The sequence below is a fragment of the Trichosurus vulpecula genome, chromosome 1 (assembly GCF_011100635.1).
Source record: "Trichosurus vulpecula isolate mTriVul1 chromosome 1, mTriVul1.pri, whole genome shotgun sequence".
Lineage (NCBI taxonomy): Eukaryota > Metazoa > Chordata > Mammalia > Diprotodontia > Phalangeridae > Trichosurus > Trichosurus vulpecula.
Window position 1 is genome coordinate 167,412,393 of NC_050573.1, and position 20,117 is coordinate 167,432,509.

Consider the following 20,117-nt stretch of genomic DNA (forward strand, 5'->3'; position numbering starts at 1 on the left):
CTCCCTGGCTTGTTGTGAGGAACAAATGAGATAGTGTGCGTCAAGGATTTTTACAGATTTTAAACTCCTACGTAAACGTCCTCTATTTTGTTGTTATTATTTTAATCATCCTCAGTGAAAATAAGAAGAAGCTCGTATGAGCATAACCTAAAATGTGGCAACGGGTCTAAAACCTCCCCAGCTTCCTGTCGGCTTATGCTTATTCTGGGGAACCTCCCCTTGGCTTCCTCCTCTTTGTAGATGTAAGAGAGATGCAAACAAAATCAGAACCTTGTTGGAACTCTCTTGTAAGTTCATCATCTAGGAGGATTTGACCTTCCTTAGCCTGAAGCACTTGATGGACACTTTCCTATGGCCATATTCATAAAGAAAACAAGTTCAATTTAAAAAGAAAGAATGAAATTGGAGTCTCCCGTGGCTCAAAACAGTATGGGCAGTATGGAGCACAAAATATATACCTTTGAAAATGCTTATTAAATATGATTGCTGTCAGTATAATGGTTCTTTCTGCTTTCTTTGCAGGTTGGAATTATGTTAGATAAAGAACCGCATTTTCCAAAGGACTTTACAACTAAAAGAGAAGCAAACATGTCCCTGGATGACTTGGAAATGAAAATGGATGACCTGTTAGAGAAGGAGCAGATAGACAGTGGAGGGTTTGGGATGGTGTCCTTGTGTTTTCATAGAAACCATGGGCTTGTGATCCTGAAAAATGTATACACTGGACCCAAGCGCACTGAGTAAGTTGGCACAATCAGATTCAGTAGGAAGAGAGAACATGTGTTAGTCCAATCAGGATCTTAAGGAACAAAGATAAAGTATCATTCGGTTTATCTGATTTTAGGGTTTATTGAAAGATATGTAAGCAACACACATATACTTACTTATACTACAAGGATACAAGATATATTCTGTCTGGCCAATGAAAATGAAACCATACATTTAACTGCTCCCAGAAAGTCTCATCTATCTAGAATAGGGAGTATGAAGAGAGAGATTGAGAGACAGAGAGTAGGGAGAGAGAGATTGAGAGACGGAGAGAGGAGGAAAAGAGATTGAGAACATACTAAGTGCTTACTATGTGCTGGGCACAATGAACTAGATGAGTCATTTAGGGTAAGGATACCCCAGCTTCGTTTTAATGTAACAGTCATCAGGTGTTGGTAGAATTCTTTAGAGTACAAGAATGCACTCGTGAATATTCCACAATTGCTCTTGCTCTGTCTTTCTGCACATCCCACCTTCTTCTTTGGTGAGGGGCCTTCTCTAACTGGCCTACATGAAAAAAGCCACAAAAGTCAATCAGTGGCTGCTAAGACTGTCCAAGTACATATAATACATTTTACATCTGTGTAACACTTTGAAATTTTCAGAGTGTTTTTATATATATTATCCCTCCTGACCCTCACAACAATTCTGTGAAGCAGGAAATCAGCTTGTTCCCTTTTCATAACAGAGGGACTAGAGGCACAGGGAAGTTCAGTTACAAGCCCAAGGTCACATAGCTATTAAGTAGAGGATGTGAGACTAGACTATCCAGGTCTTTTGACTCTTGGTATGTGCAGCTTTTTTATATCACACTGTTTCTCATAGACAAGCATCTTTGTAGGATGGCTGGCATTAAGAAACCCCAGTAATATAGATGGTAAGCTGACTTGCTCAGAAAAGACTGAGGATAGGTGAAATTTTTCTAATATTTCCTTATGCTATCTTCACATGCTTTATTGAACCTATCACATCCAGCTATGGGGGACTTGAGGAATCTACTCAGGTGTTGGGAGTAGGACTGTAAATCAAACATAATAGCTGAGCCCCTAGCTAGAGTCAGAATATAGTCCTACCATTCTTGCTATCTGTGAAAGATAGGTACAATACGTAGACCATGTACCTGTGTAGATGTACCTGTGTTGTTGTTGTTCATCGTGTCCCACTCTTCATGACCCCAGTTGGGTTTTTCTTGGCAGAGATACTGGAGTGGTTTGTCATTTCTTCAGCTCATTTTACAGATGAGGAAACTGAGGCAAACAGAGTTAAGTGACTTGCCCAGGGTCACACAGCTAGCAAGTGCCTGAGGCTACATTTTAATTCATAAAGATGAGTCTTCCTGACTCCAAGCCCAGCACTCTATCCACTGTGCCATCTAGCTGCCCCTGTGGCACTTGTGTTGCCTATGGGTAAAGTCACTATGGCTGCCAGTAATATTTCTGGTATCAACAGAGCTATTTTCTTTAAAAATACTAATTTTCCTTTACTTTTTATCTTCTTTTCCCCAGCAAGGCATACCCGGTATTCCAGTATAGTGTTTTAAATTTTTCAAAACCCTTTTACAAACATTTGACCCTTACAACTCTACAAAGCAGGCAGTTCATATATAATAACTTTCTCCTGATTTTATTGATGAGTAATCTAAGGCTATATGACTACCAAGGGCACATATACTAGACAGTGACAGAACCAGACCTCAAACCCAAATCTCTTGACTCCAAGCCAATACTCTTTCCTGCTATACCACACTGTTTCTTGGGTTTCTCCTTTAACATCTTCACAATCTCAAAAGGCCAGCTCTACTGAGCAAAAGTTTTTCCATTAGAATTCTAAATGAAAGGAATTGATAATATATATCAGGCTCTGACGATCCAGACTTGACAGGCTAATATCTCTTTAACATGTGCACCATAAATGAAGAATTTTTATTAGTCCTTAGGGAGATTCCTCCATCCAATCCAACAATCCATCAGTCAATCAATAAGCATTTAATAAACACCTACTGTATGCCAGGCATTGGGGATACAAAGAAAAAAAGTCCCTGCCTTCAAGTAGCTTACATGAGGAAGACAATGTGTGCATATGTGGGTATATGTATGTACATATGTATGTGCTTATGTATATGTATGCATGTATGTGCATGTATATATGCAAATGCAAAGTACATAGGTATCTATATGTGTCTGGGTATGATATACACAAAATAAACACAAGGTGACCTTAGAAGGAAAGGCACCAGCAGCTGTTGAGATAAATGTTGAGAACATAGTGCTTAGTCTGAGTCTTGAAGGAAGCCAGGGATTCTAAAAATCAAATTTGAAGAAGGAGAGCATTCCAGGCATAAGGCACAGCCAAAAACGTGGAGACGAAGAGATGGAGCATTTCACACGAGGAACAGCACATAAGCCAACATGGCTAGACTGCAGAGTGCAAGAAAGGGGGTCCTGTTTAAGAAAACTGGAAAGATGAAAAGAAGCCAGGGCTGGCCTTGGTAAGGAGAAGGGCAGCTTCTTCATTAGAGACTAGAGTGAAGAAGAGATAGTGGGGGGCAATGTCAGAAGGATGTGAGATGAGAAGGGGAGAAGGAATGTAAAGTGAATGACTTCATTTTTTGGTGAGGTATGAAGGAAAGTTCTCAGCTGAGAGAGTAGAGGTAGGGAACACTGTAAGAGGCTTGAGAAGAGAGAGGAAAGCGCTCATTAAGTACCTACAAAGACAAAATTAAATGATGTCCCTGCTCTCAAGAAGCTTACCTTCTACTAAGGGGATAAAATTTAGAAATGGATAAGTATATTTGTGAGTATTTGATGAGAAAGAGCACTAACTAGGGGAAATTAGGAAAGGCTTCCTGTAAGTGGCATCCTACAAGCTGATCCTTGAAAGAGGCCAGGAATCCTAAGAATCAGTGGTGAGAAAGAGGCTCATTCCAGAAATGAGACGGCAAATGAAATGTTGAATTCGGAGTAATATAAATAGACCAGTTTGAAATGTAAAGCGCACAAAGTGGAGTAACATTAACTAAGCCTGAAGAGGGAATTTAGAAAGAGATTATAAAGAATTTTCAATTTCAAGCTGAAGAGTTTTTATTTTATTGAAGAAGCAAGAGGGAGCCATTGAATGTTCTTGAGTAGGGGAGGGACATGTGACCTATGCTCTAGGAAGATTATTTTGTCAGCTGCATCAAGGCTATATTGGAGAGGTGACAGATGTCAGTAATCCACTTAAAAGGCTATTGTGATAAGGGCCTTAAATTTGGTGGCCATGAGAGTGGATGGCACAGATGCTAAAGATGTTGGAGAAAGAATTGACGAGACTTAGCAACTAATTGTATAGGGGGAATGAATGAGTGAGAATGAGTACTCAAGGTTATAAATGTGAGTGGCTAGAATTATAGTGATGCCTTTAACATAAATAGAGAAGTTTGGAGAGGGGTGGATTTAAGCAGAAAGGTAATGAATTCTGGTAGGGGTATGCTGAATTCGATGTGCCTCTGGGACACTTAGTTGTAGAGAGTGAGATGGGCGAGTTAAAAGATTGCCTTACTGCAGTGATCTCTAGTTGAAATTAGATAAAATAAGTTTATAGGAGATCTACACAATTTTCAGGACTTTCTCTAGCTCCGTTCAGCAGCACATGAATAGGAGTGGAGGAGATGGGTGGTAGGAGTTTGGCATTTGGTTATGCGTGAGGAGTGAGTGATAGGACAAGGGAGCAAAGTATTCAAGAACACAGGGGAATGAAGAGTTGAACTGGTTCATTAAGGGGTCACTATTGGGGAGAAAAGAGAATCCAGCCCAGGCAGGGTTGTTTGAGAGTGGCGAGATTGCAGGTCACAAGGAGAATGAAGAATAAGGAAATGAAACTTAGGGACGAATGAACCAATAGATAGAAAGGAGGAAGATTTTGGCTGAGTATAGGAAGAACTTTCTAAAGAATGGAATTTCCAGAAAATGAAGCTGAGCTGCCTCACTAGGTAATAAGTTCTAAGTGGTGATCAGGATCTCATAGATTCAATCCTTGCTTCAGGTAGAAGAATAGACAAGTTTATCCTATTAGGTTCTTCTACTTCGGAGATTCTGTAACTCTAACACTGTTATAAAATGTTTACATGCATTTTGACATAGCTGTAGCTCCTGTAAATCATTCAACCTGTGTTACAGACTGCAAGATTATCTGTAGTTTAGCTATAACTTTATTTCCCTTATAATGCAAAGAAGAATGGAGAGTTTATGAAGTTACATGGAAAGGGGGTTCCAAAAATCTCTCTAATGCACTGAGCTTGTATATCTCTTCCTGGTTGTATCCTCATCATGGTTACTCTTCCTAAGTAAAATCTTTGTGTCTCTAGGGGGGAAAATCTATTAAAAGCCCTAAGCTCATGGAAACTGTTATAAAGTTAATAAAAAGGAGAAAGTGATAGATTAGGCAATAGTTCTTTCTGCCCTAGACATCCTCCTTCTGAAACAGAAACCAAGAAGCAAACAGCTGTTTCTCATCACTGAGCTAAGTGGGACCTCAGAGGCTATCTAATCTAACCCCGTCATTTTACAGATAAGAAAACGGGCGCAGAGAGAGTAAAAGGTACTGTCAACCCTGTCACAGGTCCTACTGTGCATAGAGCATAGTTGGAAAGTGGTCCTTAGCAAGCCCTGTGGCGCCAAAGGCACACAACCTCTTTGCCCCATTAAACCTTTCACTCTCAACTCTCAATATGCTGCTTGGCTCTGAGGCTGTACCTTCACGTCTCAACTCCCACATTCCATCTCTACCATTAACTCTCTCTAGTTATTCTTGATCATTCTGTCATCAGGCTGTGCCCCAAATGGACCACCAAAGCTCAGGCTTGCAACTTCCATGTTGTCCGGCTGATCTTTCTATACCTGTATTTGCTTACACCTAGGTGAGCTTACAGCCATTTCACCACCAGATGCTCCAGCTACTGTCTGACAATCACAAAATTTTCCCACCTCCCTAGAATTTGTAATAACTTACTTTTTTGTCCAGCTGACCCAGCAGTGGTGAAAGGTGGGAGAATGTCTCCTCGTACAAATAGCAATCCTTGATTCTGTCTCCCCTTCTCAATCCCACATCATCCCAAGGTACTGAGAGAAAGAGAGCTTTTTGGAATTACTGCCTAATTTCTTTTAGATTTTGGCCAAATAGAACCTACTTTCCAGGGTTGTCATGAAGATCAATTGAAATTATATTTGTAAAGTGCTTTGCACAGGGCTTGACCCATAGTAGGCTCTATATAAATGTTGTTATTATTATTATTAGAATACAATTTTGTTTCCTTTAGGATTTGGCCACTATACCAAGTCTAGCTGGCTGGTATCTGTATTTCTATCAATGCTTGTGAATTAGAGGCTCAGCAAAATTACCTTTTATGTAAAGTGAAAGCCATTATTGAACAGGGGCTAAAAAATGATAGATGAAATTTATATGGCCCATAAAGGCTTTCAAAGTATTTTATTTTCTTTGATCCTCACAACAGCTCTATCAGGTAAGTCTTATTATTCTCATTTTATAGAAGAAACTGGGGCATAGAGTGATTAAATCACTTATCCCAGAAGAATAAAGTCTGTAAGCATCTGAGCTGGAATTCATGCCCAGGTTTTCCTGATTCCATATCTAGCATTCTGTTACATTATGCTACACTTGCAGTTAACACACAGGCCTAGATGGGGGTTGTTTTTCTTTTTGAAATAGGAGTTGTATTTCTGATAGGGGTTGGTTCAGAAAAGTCATATCGGGCCAGGGTAGGGTCTCCCCAGTGAGTTCATGCATAGTCTCTATCCTTCTATGCCTCATATCTCATTCACATATGAAGTTTTGTTGGAAGACAGCAGGTGAACATGAAGAAGAATATTCATAGGATAGACAGATGTATGCAGGGCTGGCCTTTCCCATAACCAGAGCAGCCAATTTCCTATGTGGGTAGGACTTGAAGACGCTTAAAAAAATCTTTCTCTTCAAATGTATCTCCCTACTAGCTGGTTACACTGCCTGAAACTTTACCAGTAAAGATCCTTTCCTTTGGGTTAAACAGTTCTCCTGTGAATCTCTTTTAAAAATGCAGACCATTTTTGCAGAAATGAGGAATGACATCTCAATATGAACTCAATAAGAGAATTTACTGTCTAACAGGCAAGACCTGTGGCAGCCCTGGGGCAGAAGATATGTAAAGCAAGGAAGGAAAGGGGAAAAAAGGAAGTGATGGTTATTAAAGAAAAACCACACACTTTTCACAATTCTGCCAAGGGCCAGCCTTGAACTTGAGAAGTGTATTCAAGGTACAAGAGAACTCTCTCTTAGAGTACAAAAAAACCTCTGGAGGAATTATACCTTCATTTGAATTCATTGCCAAGAGGTTTGACTTTCTAATGCAAGGGTTCGGAACCATTTTTGTGTTACTGACCCCTTTGGCAGTCTAGGAAAGCCTGTTGGGCCCCTGTTTTGGAATATTTTTTAAATTGTAATTAAAAGAAATACTTAATTTCAGTTAGAGACTAGTGAAAATAAAAATGAAAATTTTTCCCCATCCGAGTTTATGAATCTTTTGAAATCTATGCACAGACCCCTAAGGGGTCCCTAGACCCCAGATTAGGAATCCCTAATCTAACAGAAAGGTCTCATAAGAGTTGTATTATGATGGGAGTTTAGTAAAGTTTTATTTGGGACTTGATATAGTTCACCAAATAAGTTAATACATGACTTCTCTCCTTCATATTCCTCATCTCATTCATAGGAGCCACAGGAGAAGAATTGTTTAACTCAAGAAATAACAATGAAAGTAGGTTTTCTTCTGTCACATTTCACACAGTGGTTATGGAAAGTGTTTTCTCTGCTACTTTGTCTAGAACGATGTTGAGTTCTTATTGGCGGCGGTGTTGCTGTTTTGGGATACTAAACTAGCTCTTACTCTCATTGGCACGTTCCCCTCCAACAGGTATAATGCTGCTCTCCTTGAAGAAGGGAAGATCATGCACAGGCTGAAGCATAATCGGGTAGTGAAGTTCCTCGGCTTTATTTTACAGGATGGGAATTACGCTCTTGTGATGGAGTATATGGAAAAGGGGAATCTAATGAAGGTGCTGAAGACAGTAAGTAAAGAGCTTCCTGCACATGTACTTTTGTAGACATTGTGGTTGAGCTTTTGCAGCTGATTTTCCATTATGGTTATCTTGATGTCTTTTTGCATATAGATTGGCTTAGAAATTTCTTAAGTTTTGGGGTTTTTTTTCCCTTTAACAATAAAGTTTCACCTATGGAATTTTAGAACCACAAGTGCCTTTTAAAAGTACAAATATTTTGGATTCACTTATGAAAAAAATTCATTGAAACCTTTTCTGACAACCCCACAGTGATCTTTCTCTCTTCAAAACTCCCATATCATATAATGTTGTCTATTTTTTTATGGGCATACATCTACCTGCTTAACCAAACTATGAGGTCCTTGAGAGCAGACACTGTGCCTCAATACACAGTGCAGGGCCCTATACAAAGGGCTCAGTAAATATTTGTTAGGTTATTAATAACATAAACCTATACTCTGATTCTTTGAAACATGATTTCTTGGTGTGGATTTTCTCTCCATCGATAGAGTAAATAAACCCACCTTAATGTGTTATGGGATACTATGGCCAAAAATTTCATAACCTGTTGGCTAACCTTACGGTGAAGAGATGTAAATGAACTGGGTAAAATACATAATAGCGTGACAAACGTCATGCCATAAACCAAATGAAGGACCACTTCTTTTATGCCAACCATGTAACCTTACTTGTTCCTGGCAACGTAACTGAATGAGTGTAAGAAAAGAGAGTTGACAAATCTAAGCCACCATCACCCCTCTCTGGTTTATGTTTTTAAAGGAGTTTTTATGTTTTTTGTCTATCTTAGTTCCCTTACATATTCCTTAAAGTTGTATGAGAATATCACATCCAATTCTCTGAAAATTGGTTTTCAGTATATGGTATAGGAAGTGTAACCATAAAGAAACTAGATTGACTTTTAGCAAACATTTCAATTCAGCCGACATTTAGAAAACACTTGCTGTGTATACAGGACTCTCTCAGGTACTGAAGGAGTGACGAAGTTTAGCTGACATGGTCCCAGTCCCTCAAGGAGCTAATATTCTAACAAGGGGATGATACATATCCAGATAACTATAATATCCAGTAATACATGATACACACATTGGAGAGATGTAAAATAAAGTGAGACCCAAAGGGGATCATTACCAACAGAGGAGAAGGTGATTAGGAATGGCTTCATAGAGGAGATGGCCTTTGAGTTGGATGTTAAATGATAGGAATTCAGCTCAGAAACTGGTAAAGAAGAGCTATTTCAAGACTAGGAAACAGTGTAAACAGGTATAGTGAAATGCATGTGTGTTTTGGGGGACAGAATGTAGTCCAGTTGGGCTCTAGCGCATAATATATGCAGTAGTATGAGGGAAATCTGAATGGGTTGGTGCCAGATTGTGACAGACTTTAAATACTAGGCAAAGGAACTGGAACTTTATTCCATACACAAAAAGGAACTACTGAGGATTTTTTTGGCAAAGAGTGACAAGACTCTTTTCTATTATAATGAAAGTTGGGTGAAGGATGTAATAAGATGTGGGATTAGGAGAAGGGAGAAGAAAGCAGAAGTAGGATGTCTTGTTTGGATGCTACTCCAGTAGTACCTGGGAATCACTGTCTGAACTCGGTTGGTGGCAGTGAGAAGACAAAGGGGCAGATGCACCTAAGAGATGCTGCAGAGGGGGAACTGCCAAGACTTGGTAACTGATGAGTGTTACCCTCCAAAGTCGCCATCTTGGGAGGGAGGGAAGTTCTACACCAACTTGTTTCATTGATGTTGCCCCTTCACACGCTGCTTTGGAACTCTGCTTTCGGAATTCCTTTAGATCCAATTTACAAGTCACATGTGAAGGTCAGTCCCATTGCTTTATAGTTACACCTTTGACAAAAACAAACATCAAACAAACGGATCACTCACCTCATTCGCTAAAATTAGCTCTGGAGGACTTTTAGCTGTTCCTCCCAAAAAAATCCATTGTCAAATAACAGGAATTTTATACCCAAGGGTAGGCACAAGAATATGCTACAGGACTTCATCTCAAAATAGAAGTTCCAGTACTGTTTGGAGTAATTGCAAGCATCATTGGAATACTGTATGTACATAGCCTCCCAAAATAACTGCTTTGAAAAGGACAACAGTGACTTGAATGAACTTTGGAGAAAATCTTTAAGGAAATTAGAAATGTTGTATTACTGTGGTTACAAGAAGTACCAAAAGAAATTCAAATTTTCTGGCATGTTTGTTAAAGAAAGAATTGCATACCTTCAAAATCATACCTATGTTCCTTTTATGGATCAGACCTCTTCCACATAATGTCCTCGCTCTCCCTATTGGCAGCATAGTGTAGTGGACAGAACACTGACCTTCAGGTCAGGAGGATCTGGATTCAAGTTCTGTCTGATGCTGATTAGCTGGGTGACCATGAGAAGGTGATATAGCCTCTTTGAGTCTCAGGGTCCTCAGCTGTAAGATGGAATTAGAGTGGCACCTACCACACAGGTTATTGTGAGGTTTAAATAAAACTGTATGGAACATATTATATTAATTTCAGCCTTTATTATTATTTTAAAGGTTTAAATCTTTCTCTTTTCCAGGCCTGTCTCCAAGAAACAACAGAGACATAGCATTAATTTCTAGCATTCCATTGATGTGATACAGTATCTATGCTCTGAAAATCCATAGAGAAACTTTAAAAAATTTTTGTCTTTATAACAATCAATAAAAATGAAAATTTCAGTATATAAAGAACAAGAAGATTGTATGCAAAACCATTGAAAATATGTTGAAGCATCAAAATGCATTGCTGTATATGTAAAACCATGTAGTTTTTTAAAAGTATATACTAATTTTAATATGGTAGTAACTAAATTGCCTTCTGAATTATAGAGAAATTTTTCAAGGAAAGTGGAAATGTTTTATTATTTCATGGTTATAAGAATATAGCAAAAAGAATTCAGATTTCCAGGATACTGCTAAAGGGAGACATTCCTGGTGATTAAATGGCATCATTTTTAGTGTTCTGCTCTCCAGAAAGCTGATTCATGAGACAATCATTGCCCTGTATTGCCTTTTTGTTCCTTTATTCACCAGAACTCTTTGTCATTTTTGTTTTAGACTAGTATCCCCTCGTCTGTGAAAGGGAGAATCATTCTGGAGGTCATTGAAGGAATGTGCTACTTACATAAAGAAGGTGTAATTCACAAAGACCTAAAGCCAGAAAACATCCTTGTGGATGATGACTTCCATGTTAAGGTGATGGTGGAGCTCACAGAGTGCTGGGATCACCCTCTGTACTTACTGCATTCTATCCACTCTGATCTGCATGTGTCTTCTGCGTGCCATAGAGTAACGTCAGCATACAGGATATTGGGTAACAACCAGCTCAACCCTTTGTTGGCACTGGTTATAGTTTTTTTCCCCTAAAGATCAACATTGTAGAGTTGGGGGATGAAATGTTTGCTCCTATTTCTTATACTGATTCCAGGTTAAGAGCAACCTTTAGTAGTCTTATTCTGTTCACACTAGAACTATATGGATTCCCCCAAGCAGAGAGAAAATTGTTCCCTTTGACTTAGTCTCATTTGTACATTTTTGTCTTTCTCTCTTATTTTCCCTTTTTTGTGTTTTCTTTCTGATCTCTGTATTTTCTTTACTTCCTCCTTCCTTCCCTTAGGTTCTGGCCAGTGACTCCACAACAAATAGTGTCATGGCCCTCTCCTCAGGGTGTCTCTTGCTGAATGAAACTTCTGGGTATGTGGAACAGCTCACATCAACTGACTAGTGGACATTACTTGGGGGAAATATAAAGCACACATCCCCAGGTCACTATCTGCTGGCTACTCATAAAGGAGGTCTGCTCAAAAGCACATTTTTCCTTGCCCCTAGAAATTTTTGAATAACACAAAAGAAAAAAAAATGGGAAATTTTAACAGGTTTTTTTATCCCCTCTTTGAACCTATCAAAAACTGCTTTTAGCTTTTTTACAGCTGCTTTGGAACTTTTCATAGAAATTAAGATAAAAGATGACCAAAAGGAGGAAATAAGTTTCCAAGGGACATTTCCAGAGGAATTTCTAGATTCCTGAGAAATCAGTGGAGCAGTGTGATATAGAAGAATTCAAAGTGTGGAAAGGATCTTGATCCACATCCCTGCTCTGCCATTTACTTACTGCCTGTGTGACCTTAGGCAAGTCAGTTAATCTCCTTGAACCTCAATTTTTTTATATTTAAAATGAGAAGATTAGGCTTGATGTCTTCTCACATTTGTTCCAGCTCTAAATCTATGATGTAAAACTTAATGTATTATTGGAAGACATCTTTTATTTAGCTAAAGTAGTCAGAACTTTTTTTCCTCACAATTTTACTAGTTAAATTTGCCTAAAAATGAAGCTTCATCTGAGTGCTATCATTTTTGTAAAAAAAAAAATTCATGTTGTTTGTTCTTCATTTTTGAAGAGGACTAATGACATCACAAGATGTCTTGACTTGCATGGGAATTGGATTTAAGTGAGGCAGAGCTATGCAAGGTCATCAGCTTCACTCTCTCTTCCTGAGTCATTGAAGTCTAGTGGTAGGACAAAAGTCAAGATAACTGGCAATGGCCTAGAATGCAATGGATGGCTTTGTCATCTTCGATGCCCAACCAAGTTCTAAGTGCTCCACAATGCCTGTTTTAGTTGCCTTCATGGCCATTGGAAAAAAAATTGTTTCTCATCTCATTCCTCTGGGGAAATTTTTCACATGTTTGAGGTAGGCATCCCCCTAATTCACTGACAGGTTTGAGGCCTGCCAATTACCTTCAGCCTCATTTAGCCCTTCTGATGAGACAGTTTATCAGAGGGGGAGGGGAGGGGTGACCGATACACATACTACAGCTTCTTGGAGCCACGGGTGAGACTTGGGTGAAGGTGGACACCAAAGGTAGATGAACAGCCTTGAAAAGGGCTCAGTAAATCCTCCTTCCTGAGGTGCTAGTGCTCCCTGAACTCCCCATACACCACAACAAGTAGGTGGCAAAGTGGATAGAGTGCCCAGCCTGGAATCAGGAAAATTCCTCTTCTGAATTCAAATCTGGCCTCAGACACTTACTAGCTATGTGACTCTGGGCAAGTCATTTAATGCTGTTTGCCTCAGTTTCCTCATCTGCAAAATGAGCTGGAGAAGGAAATGGTAAAGCAACCCCAAATGGGGTCACAAAGAGTTGAACATGACTGAAACACAACTAAACAACAACTTCTGACCACTCTTTTCTATATATCATATATGCCATATTTATCTAAAAATTCATGTATATCTGTAATGATTTGTATAAAACCAAAGTTTTCTGCAAGATTTCATAGTACTTTCCATTTTAAATCAATCCAACAAACATTTATTAAGCACCTGCTGTGTTCAGGGCATTATATTAGGCAGTGGAGATACAGAGATGAAAAATGACCCAGTCTCTGCTCCTGAGGAGCTTACAGTCTAATGGAGGATATAACATGTGCATATTAGGTAGAATGTAGTGGGAACAAAGGAGATAGCCAAATGAAGTATTATAAGAAAACTTGAAGAGGGAGTGTTCACTTTCCAAGATTACCTCACTTGTATATTCTGTAGTCTGATCTCTGGCTTTGTCCTCATTTGCAGATAGCAGATCTTGGTGTTGCCTCCTTTAAGACCTGGAGCAAACTGACTAAAGAGGAAAACAACAGGCAGAGGAAAATAACTACCGCTGCTAAGGTGAACGCTGACCACCTGAGTACAATGGCTAGGGCAGATGCTGGCACTCTGTTGTACATGGCCCCAGAACATTTGAACGACATCAACGCAAAGCCCACTGACAAGTCAGACGTGTACAGCTTTGGCATAGTACTCTGGGCGATTTTTGCGAACAAGGAACCATATGAAAGTAAGACATGTGAGAGAACATCATGTGATTAACCCAAATTGTCCCATGAAATTAAGACCCATTTGTCTTTAGAAAATTAGTTACAATTTAAAGGAAACTTGGGCTAAAAAGAAAAGATTCATAGTACTGATAAGAAATCCTAATACTTCGTCCAAACCTTGGATGGGTTCTTAAAGTCTTCAACAAAAGGGGCTTTGTGTATTTAACAAAGCTTGAGTAAACTGCTGTGCTAGTCTCTGAAGGACAAAAAAGTTGTATAAAACATAGTTCCTGTCTTCAAAGAACTTACAATCTAGAAGGAGGGGTAGAAGGGAAAACAGGTGCACCATGGAACACTCTCCCATTAGATGTTCCTACTATTGCAGGAAACAGCTAAAGTTAGTGGAATTTGATAGTTTGGGAACTGCAAACTTTTAAGGAGTGCCAGATAGCTTTTGGATTGAATGTTCTTGATATAGTGGTGAGAGTGAGTAGAAAATATGCTGTGAAGAGAAGATACAGTGTACCTGTGGCATCTCTTGTGTTTGAGCCTGAGTCTCCATCCCTTGTGTTGTCGTTGGGGTGCAAGCAGATGCTCATAGATATCTGTGTCCAGGCTTTTGGTTCATACTGTTCCAAAGTCCACACATAGTGTGTACCAGAACAATGAAGCTTGTTTAAATCCAGCCTGTCCTATTTGGATTGTACCAGCTGAATTTGCTCTCAATTTCCCACCCCTAGTGAAGAATACTCAGTTGGTTATGAGGCATATTTAACATAGGGTGTAGTGATTTCCCCATTACTGGAAGACTTTGAATAGAGGCACAATGACCATCTCACAGAATCTCACTTATTGTTTTTTAATTGAATTTATTCTTTGGCGGGGAGGGAGGAGGCGAGACAGTCAGGGTTAAGTGGCTTGCCCAAGGTCACGCAGCTAGAGTCAGATGCCAGATTTGAACTCAGGTCCTCCTGACTCCAGGGCCAGTACTCTATTCACTGTACCACCTAGCTGCCCCTTTAATTGAATTTATAATGTTGGTGGGAGAGGGGGATGGGATGGGAATTGTTCCATGATTTGAGAAGCTTACAATGCAATTGGGAGGTTAAGATACACACACACATATACATATATAACTACATACACATGTACATATAAAACTAAGAAGAAGAATTAAGGAGCCTCTTGGTGAGGGTGAAAGAGGAGAACGTAAAAGCTGGCTTGAAGCGTAACATCCGAAACACTAAAATCTTGGTATCTGGTCCCATCACCTCCTGGCAAATAGAGAAAGAAGAAATAGAAGCAGTGTCAGATTTTATATTCTTGAGCTCAGAGATCACTGTAAACTGCAACTACAGCTATGAAATTAAAAGATGCTTGCTCCTTGGAATAATCTATGGCAAATCTGGACAGCATGCTAAAAAGCAGACACATCACCTGGCCAACAGAGGTCCATGTAGGCAAAGCCATAGTTTTTCCATAGCAGCTGGGTGTCAGATGGAGAGAGTTCCTGGCCTGGAGTCAGGAAGACCTGAGTTCAAATTGGACCTCAGACACTTACTAGTGATGTGACTGTGGGCAAATAATTTAACCCTGTTTGCCTCAGTTCCCTTACCTGTAAAATGAGCTAAAGAAGGAAATGGCAAACCACTTCAGTATCTTTGCCAAGAAAACCCCCAAAACAAGGTCACAAAGAGTCAGACATGAATGAAACAACTGAACTACAGCATGGTTTTTTCCAGTAGCAATGTATGTCTGTGAGTTAGACTATAAAGAAAGCTGAGTGCCATGGAATAGACACTTTCAAATCGTGGTGCTGGAGAAGACTTTTAAGAGTCCCTTGGACAGCAAGGAGATCAAACTAGTCAATACTTAAAGAAATGAATTCTGGCTACTCACTGGAAGGTAAAATACTGAAGGTGAAGCTTAAATACTCTGGTCACATAATGAGAAGATAGGACTCATTGGAATAAACTCTGATGTTGGAAAGACTGAAGGAAAAAGGAAAAGGGGACAGCAGAGGATACAACAGTATCATGGAAGCAGTGAACATAAACTTGGACAGACTTTGAGACATCGTGGAGGATAGAAGGGCCTGGTATGCTGTGGTCCATGGGGTCACAAAGAGTTGGACACAACTGAATGACTGAATGACTGAATGATAACAACTAAGTAGAACAGGATAAGGACAATTTTTTTTAAGTTTCCAAAAATTGACAATGTGTACTAGATGGGGGAGGCAAGGCTAGGCAGCAGTTCCTCTCAAAAAGATTTGGAGATTTTAATGGATTATAGTTTTAAAAAAAAAAAGCTAAATCTTATGTTGCACTTCGAGACATAGTATCTAGGAAAAAGAGGTCATAGTCCCACTCTATTCCGGTCAGCCCACAACTGGAGCATTATGTTCAGTTCTAGGAACCATACTTTAGGAAGGACATTGATAAGCTGGAGAACATCCAGAGGAGGGTAAAGGATAGTGAAGGGGCACAAGCTCATGACATATGAGGATTGGTTAGACAATGGGGAATCTTCACCCTGGGGCAAAGAAAAAAGAAGATACAGAAGCACGTGATTGCCATCTTCTGGCTTTTAAAGGCCTGTCATGTGAAAGAAGGATCAGGTTTCTGTTCCTTGGCCTCAGAGAGCAAATCTAGGTGCGATAGGTAGATGTTAAATGGCCCTCATGTAAGGAAAACCTTCCTAACAGTTATTCAGAAGCAAAATAGACCGCTTTAGGACAGAGTGGATTCCTCTTCATTGGAAATATTTAGAGAGGCTGGATGACCACTTGTTGAGACATAGCGGGCATTCTTGTTCAGGCATGGGTTGGACTGGATAGCCACTGAGGTCCCTTCAGACTCTGAAATTCTGTGATTCTGAGATGTCAATGGAAAGTGTCCTATGAAATTGGAGCTCCAACTTTCAGTTGGATCGATATAATAAGCAACAAGTGGCAGCTGAGATAGACCTCCCAAGAAGAGAAAGAATTTCCACAGGCAGAGATGTGGAAGAAGGGCATCCCAAGAAGAGAAGATGCTCTGTGAGAATGCAAGGAGGTGGGAAGTGCCAAGCAGTCAAGTCTAGATGAACACATAGTATGTGAAAATGAACAAAAACATGGCTAGAGAGATAAATTGTAGAGGGCCTTAAATGACAAGCTAACAAGTTTGGATTTTATCATAAAGAATAGTGAGTCACTGGTGAGTGACAAATCAGCTCTCTGCATTAGGAAGATTATTTTGGTAGCTTTATGGAGGATGGCCTCCACTAAAGGCAAGCTCCAGTACTTTATCCTGGTGTGGAGATGACCTTGGATTTTTGAAGTCTGTGTTAATGGATCACAAGTTCTGATTTGTCCTATAAAGATAACAATGCCCCAAGTATGGACCCAATGGCACATTTTATGTCCAAGGGTCAGTGTAGCTGTGTAGAGCCCCACTACCAATTTGGCCATGGGTTGATTAATAGTTTGGCCACAGAATCTCACTAAGATTACAAACTAATAGAGGACTTGTAGTTTGAATCAGTAAAGTGAATACACATACCAGCAGAGTCACAGAACCTTGAAATAAATGGAAAATAGATTGGAGAGAGGAGACTGGATACAGGAAGCCTAATTAGGAGGATATTATAATAGTGTAGGTGAGAAACAACGAAGGTCTGAACTAGCATAAGTGGAAAGGAAATGAATGCAGGGCATTACTGATGTGGAGTCAATAGGTTTGAGCAACTGATTATAGGAAATGATGGTGCAGAAAGAGTTAATGAAGTCTATGGGAATTTAAGCTTGGGTAACTGTATTAGGAGGGCAGAGTTTATAATTTCAAAGAGGATCATATATATGTCTGAAAGTTTCAGAACCTCCGGATATAAGAAACTCTCAAAGGCAGAAGAATCAAAGCATATATTTAGGCTCCACAGTAACCAATCCATGAACCAGCATCCCCATTTTGATATATTGATCAAAAGCTTCCAGGCCCAATAAGTCCACCTCACAAGAGTAACCAGGAGACCACAGAGAAGCATGATGATGTATAGCAAAATCATATACATGCTTCCCCTCTGTGGTAAAAAGATTACCCACTGGCCTCAAGTCCTTGTTCAGTTTCCTCCCGTAGGTCAGCTCTGCTACCAGCAGCTCCTGCTTCAGCTTCAGCTTCAGCTTCAGCTTCGGCTGTGGCTGTAGCTGTAGCTGTAGCAGCCTCTGGCTCCAACGGAAGCTGTTTTTAACCATCCAGCTTCTGCAGGGGTGTAAGGTACGCTGGGGAAAGCACAGGTTCTTTTGATCTGCTTAAGCAAGGGAAGCAAGGTGAAGGGACCGACAAGCTTACTCCAATCCAACATACAAACAGCATTCAGTTAGTTCAGGGGAAAAAGCCAAACTATTCAGGGGCACTTGTTGACTAAGTGCTAAGGAGCCCATTTTTGGTTACCAACACAGTAACTAAACAGATGGCTCTGCAACAAAAGAAATAAAAGAGCTGGAAGGATGGGGTGATAATTGAAACCTCGCAAGTAGATAAGGTCGTGGGCGATAGAAAGGGAAGAAAGCAGAGTTTTGGATAATACTAAACTTAGGGAGTGGGAGGAGGAAGATGAGTTAGTGAAGGGGTTTGAGGAGTAGTCAAGCATGTGGGAGACTAATGAGGTGTGACTAGAGCAAGAAAATCCAAGGAATGGATGAGTATCATGAAAGAGGAGATGATCCCATCCCCAGCAAAGACTGGAGGAAAATCAATGAGAACAAGGACCAAACAAACAAACAACAAAAAAATCCCACACCCTCAGGTTTGAAAATGAGAGACCACTTTCAGTAGTGATGGGGATAGAAGCCATATTACAGCAGGTTGAAAAGTGAATGGTGATGAGGAAGTAGATACAGTAAGTACAGGCTATTCTTTCTAGAGTTTGTGTGGGAAGGGGAGGAAAAAAAACAGTATGATGGCTTGAGATAGTAGTAGGTGAACAAGGGAAGATTCTTTTAGAATAAAAAATACTTAGATATGTAGGCAGAAGGGAAGGAAGCAGGAGAGAGGGAGACCTAGAGAGAGGAAATGATCGACAGAACAAAGTCCTTGAGAAGACAGTATCAAGGATAAATAGATTAGCCTTGCTAGAGGAGAGCAGCTTCATCCTCTAAGAGAAAGGAAGGCAGAAGGAGTGAAGACAGAGAGATGTGAAAGGGGGTACGAGAGGGAGTTTATCATGAATTGCTTCTGTATTCTTAATAAAATAAAAAGCAAGGTCACGTGCTGAGACAAAGTATAATTGGATGTTTGAGGATAAAGGAGAAGGTTCAGAATAATTTCTGTAGGAAATGTGATTATTTGAAGACTTTCATTTTCAAAGATGACCAATGGCATCACTAGGTGATGTCTTGACTTACAGGTGAATTGGAGATAAGGGAGTCAATCACAGCTAAACAGAAAGACCGCCATGAAGTGCTAATAACCAAGTGAACCCAGTCACCATGGTTTAGTTCCTGACACCAGTAGAGCTCAGACAACTTGCCACCGAGCCGAAAAGGCAAATAAGAATGACATTGATTAGGTATGAGCAAAAGGGCAAAGGAACAAGGTGCCACCACAACCAGAAAAGTAGGGCAAGTGAACTGTGAAAACAAGAAGGTAGTAGCTGCTGCCAATAGCCATTTTTTAAAAAAGCATCTTTTTTTCTCTCTCAGTCTGAGGCTGCCTGTAGATACCACATAAAAACAGGGTCAGCCCAGTTCTCTGGGCTGGTATTTCTAACATAACCATTATACTATGATGATAGAGCTAAGTGTCGGCAGGAAGAAAGGTGAAAGAGTTAGATGGAACTTCACTGGGACAGAGCAGTGCACATCTGTTGGCTCTGATTACCTGAGTAGTTTCCCCTTGTATCTGTATTTGTTTCCCTTCACCAGGAAAGTGACAGCACTGGGCCGTTCAGAAAGTTGCTTGAGGCATCAGGCACAGTCTACACCAGAGAGCTGAACAAAGCTGATTGTGTCACAAAATCAGCTGCAGCCGAATCTCAACAAGACCTTCTGAGACTATCCCTATGGTTTTTAAAAGTGGACCCAGGGTACTGACATAAGGACTTAGGGTAGAGGGAAATGCATTGTTGGTTGAGATGATTAAATTATAGGAACAAGATTGAAGCGAAGGAAAGTGAAGCCAGAACAGAGATGACTTTCTGGGAGTGGCCAAGAGAGATTAAGGGAACAAGGGGTCATAATGAAAGTAAAGACTGGCATTAGAAGAAGTGAATTGAGAAGAGGACAGTCTGTTGTCTTTAAGAGAAGGGATTGTCAGTGTTCAAGATCTTGGAGACAGCACTTTCAAGTGATGGTGAGGTTTAAGGTAATGACTACTCCACTGGGTGAATAAAGAGTGGAGATGGAGATCAT

The 20,117-nt window shown here is 40.0% G+C and overlaps 1 protein-coding gene across 3 annotated transcripts in view; it reads left to right on the forward strand.

The window, feature by feature from the left end:
• The window catches only part of RIPK1 (receptor interacting serine/threonine kinase 1), a 59,294-nt gene that overhangs the window by 20,387 nt on the left and 18,790 nt on the right, over positions 1 to 20,117 (forward strand). For all 3 annotated transcript variants that reach the window (XM_036765633.1, XM_036765651.1, XM_036765642.1), the window contains 4 exons: positions 523 to 740; positions 7,715 to 7,868; positions 10,969 to 11,106; positions 13,485 to 13,746. In XM_036765633.1, coding sequence (XP_036621528.1) covers positions 532 to 740; positions 7,715 to 7,868; positions 10,969 to 11,106; positions 13,485 to 13,746 — 763 coding nt within the window. In that variant the 5' untranslated portion in view covers positions 523 to 531. The remainder of the gene's footprint in view (positions 1 to 522; positions 741 to 7,714; positions 7,869 to 10,968; positions 11,107 to 13,484; positions 13,747 to 20,117) is intronic.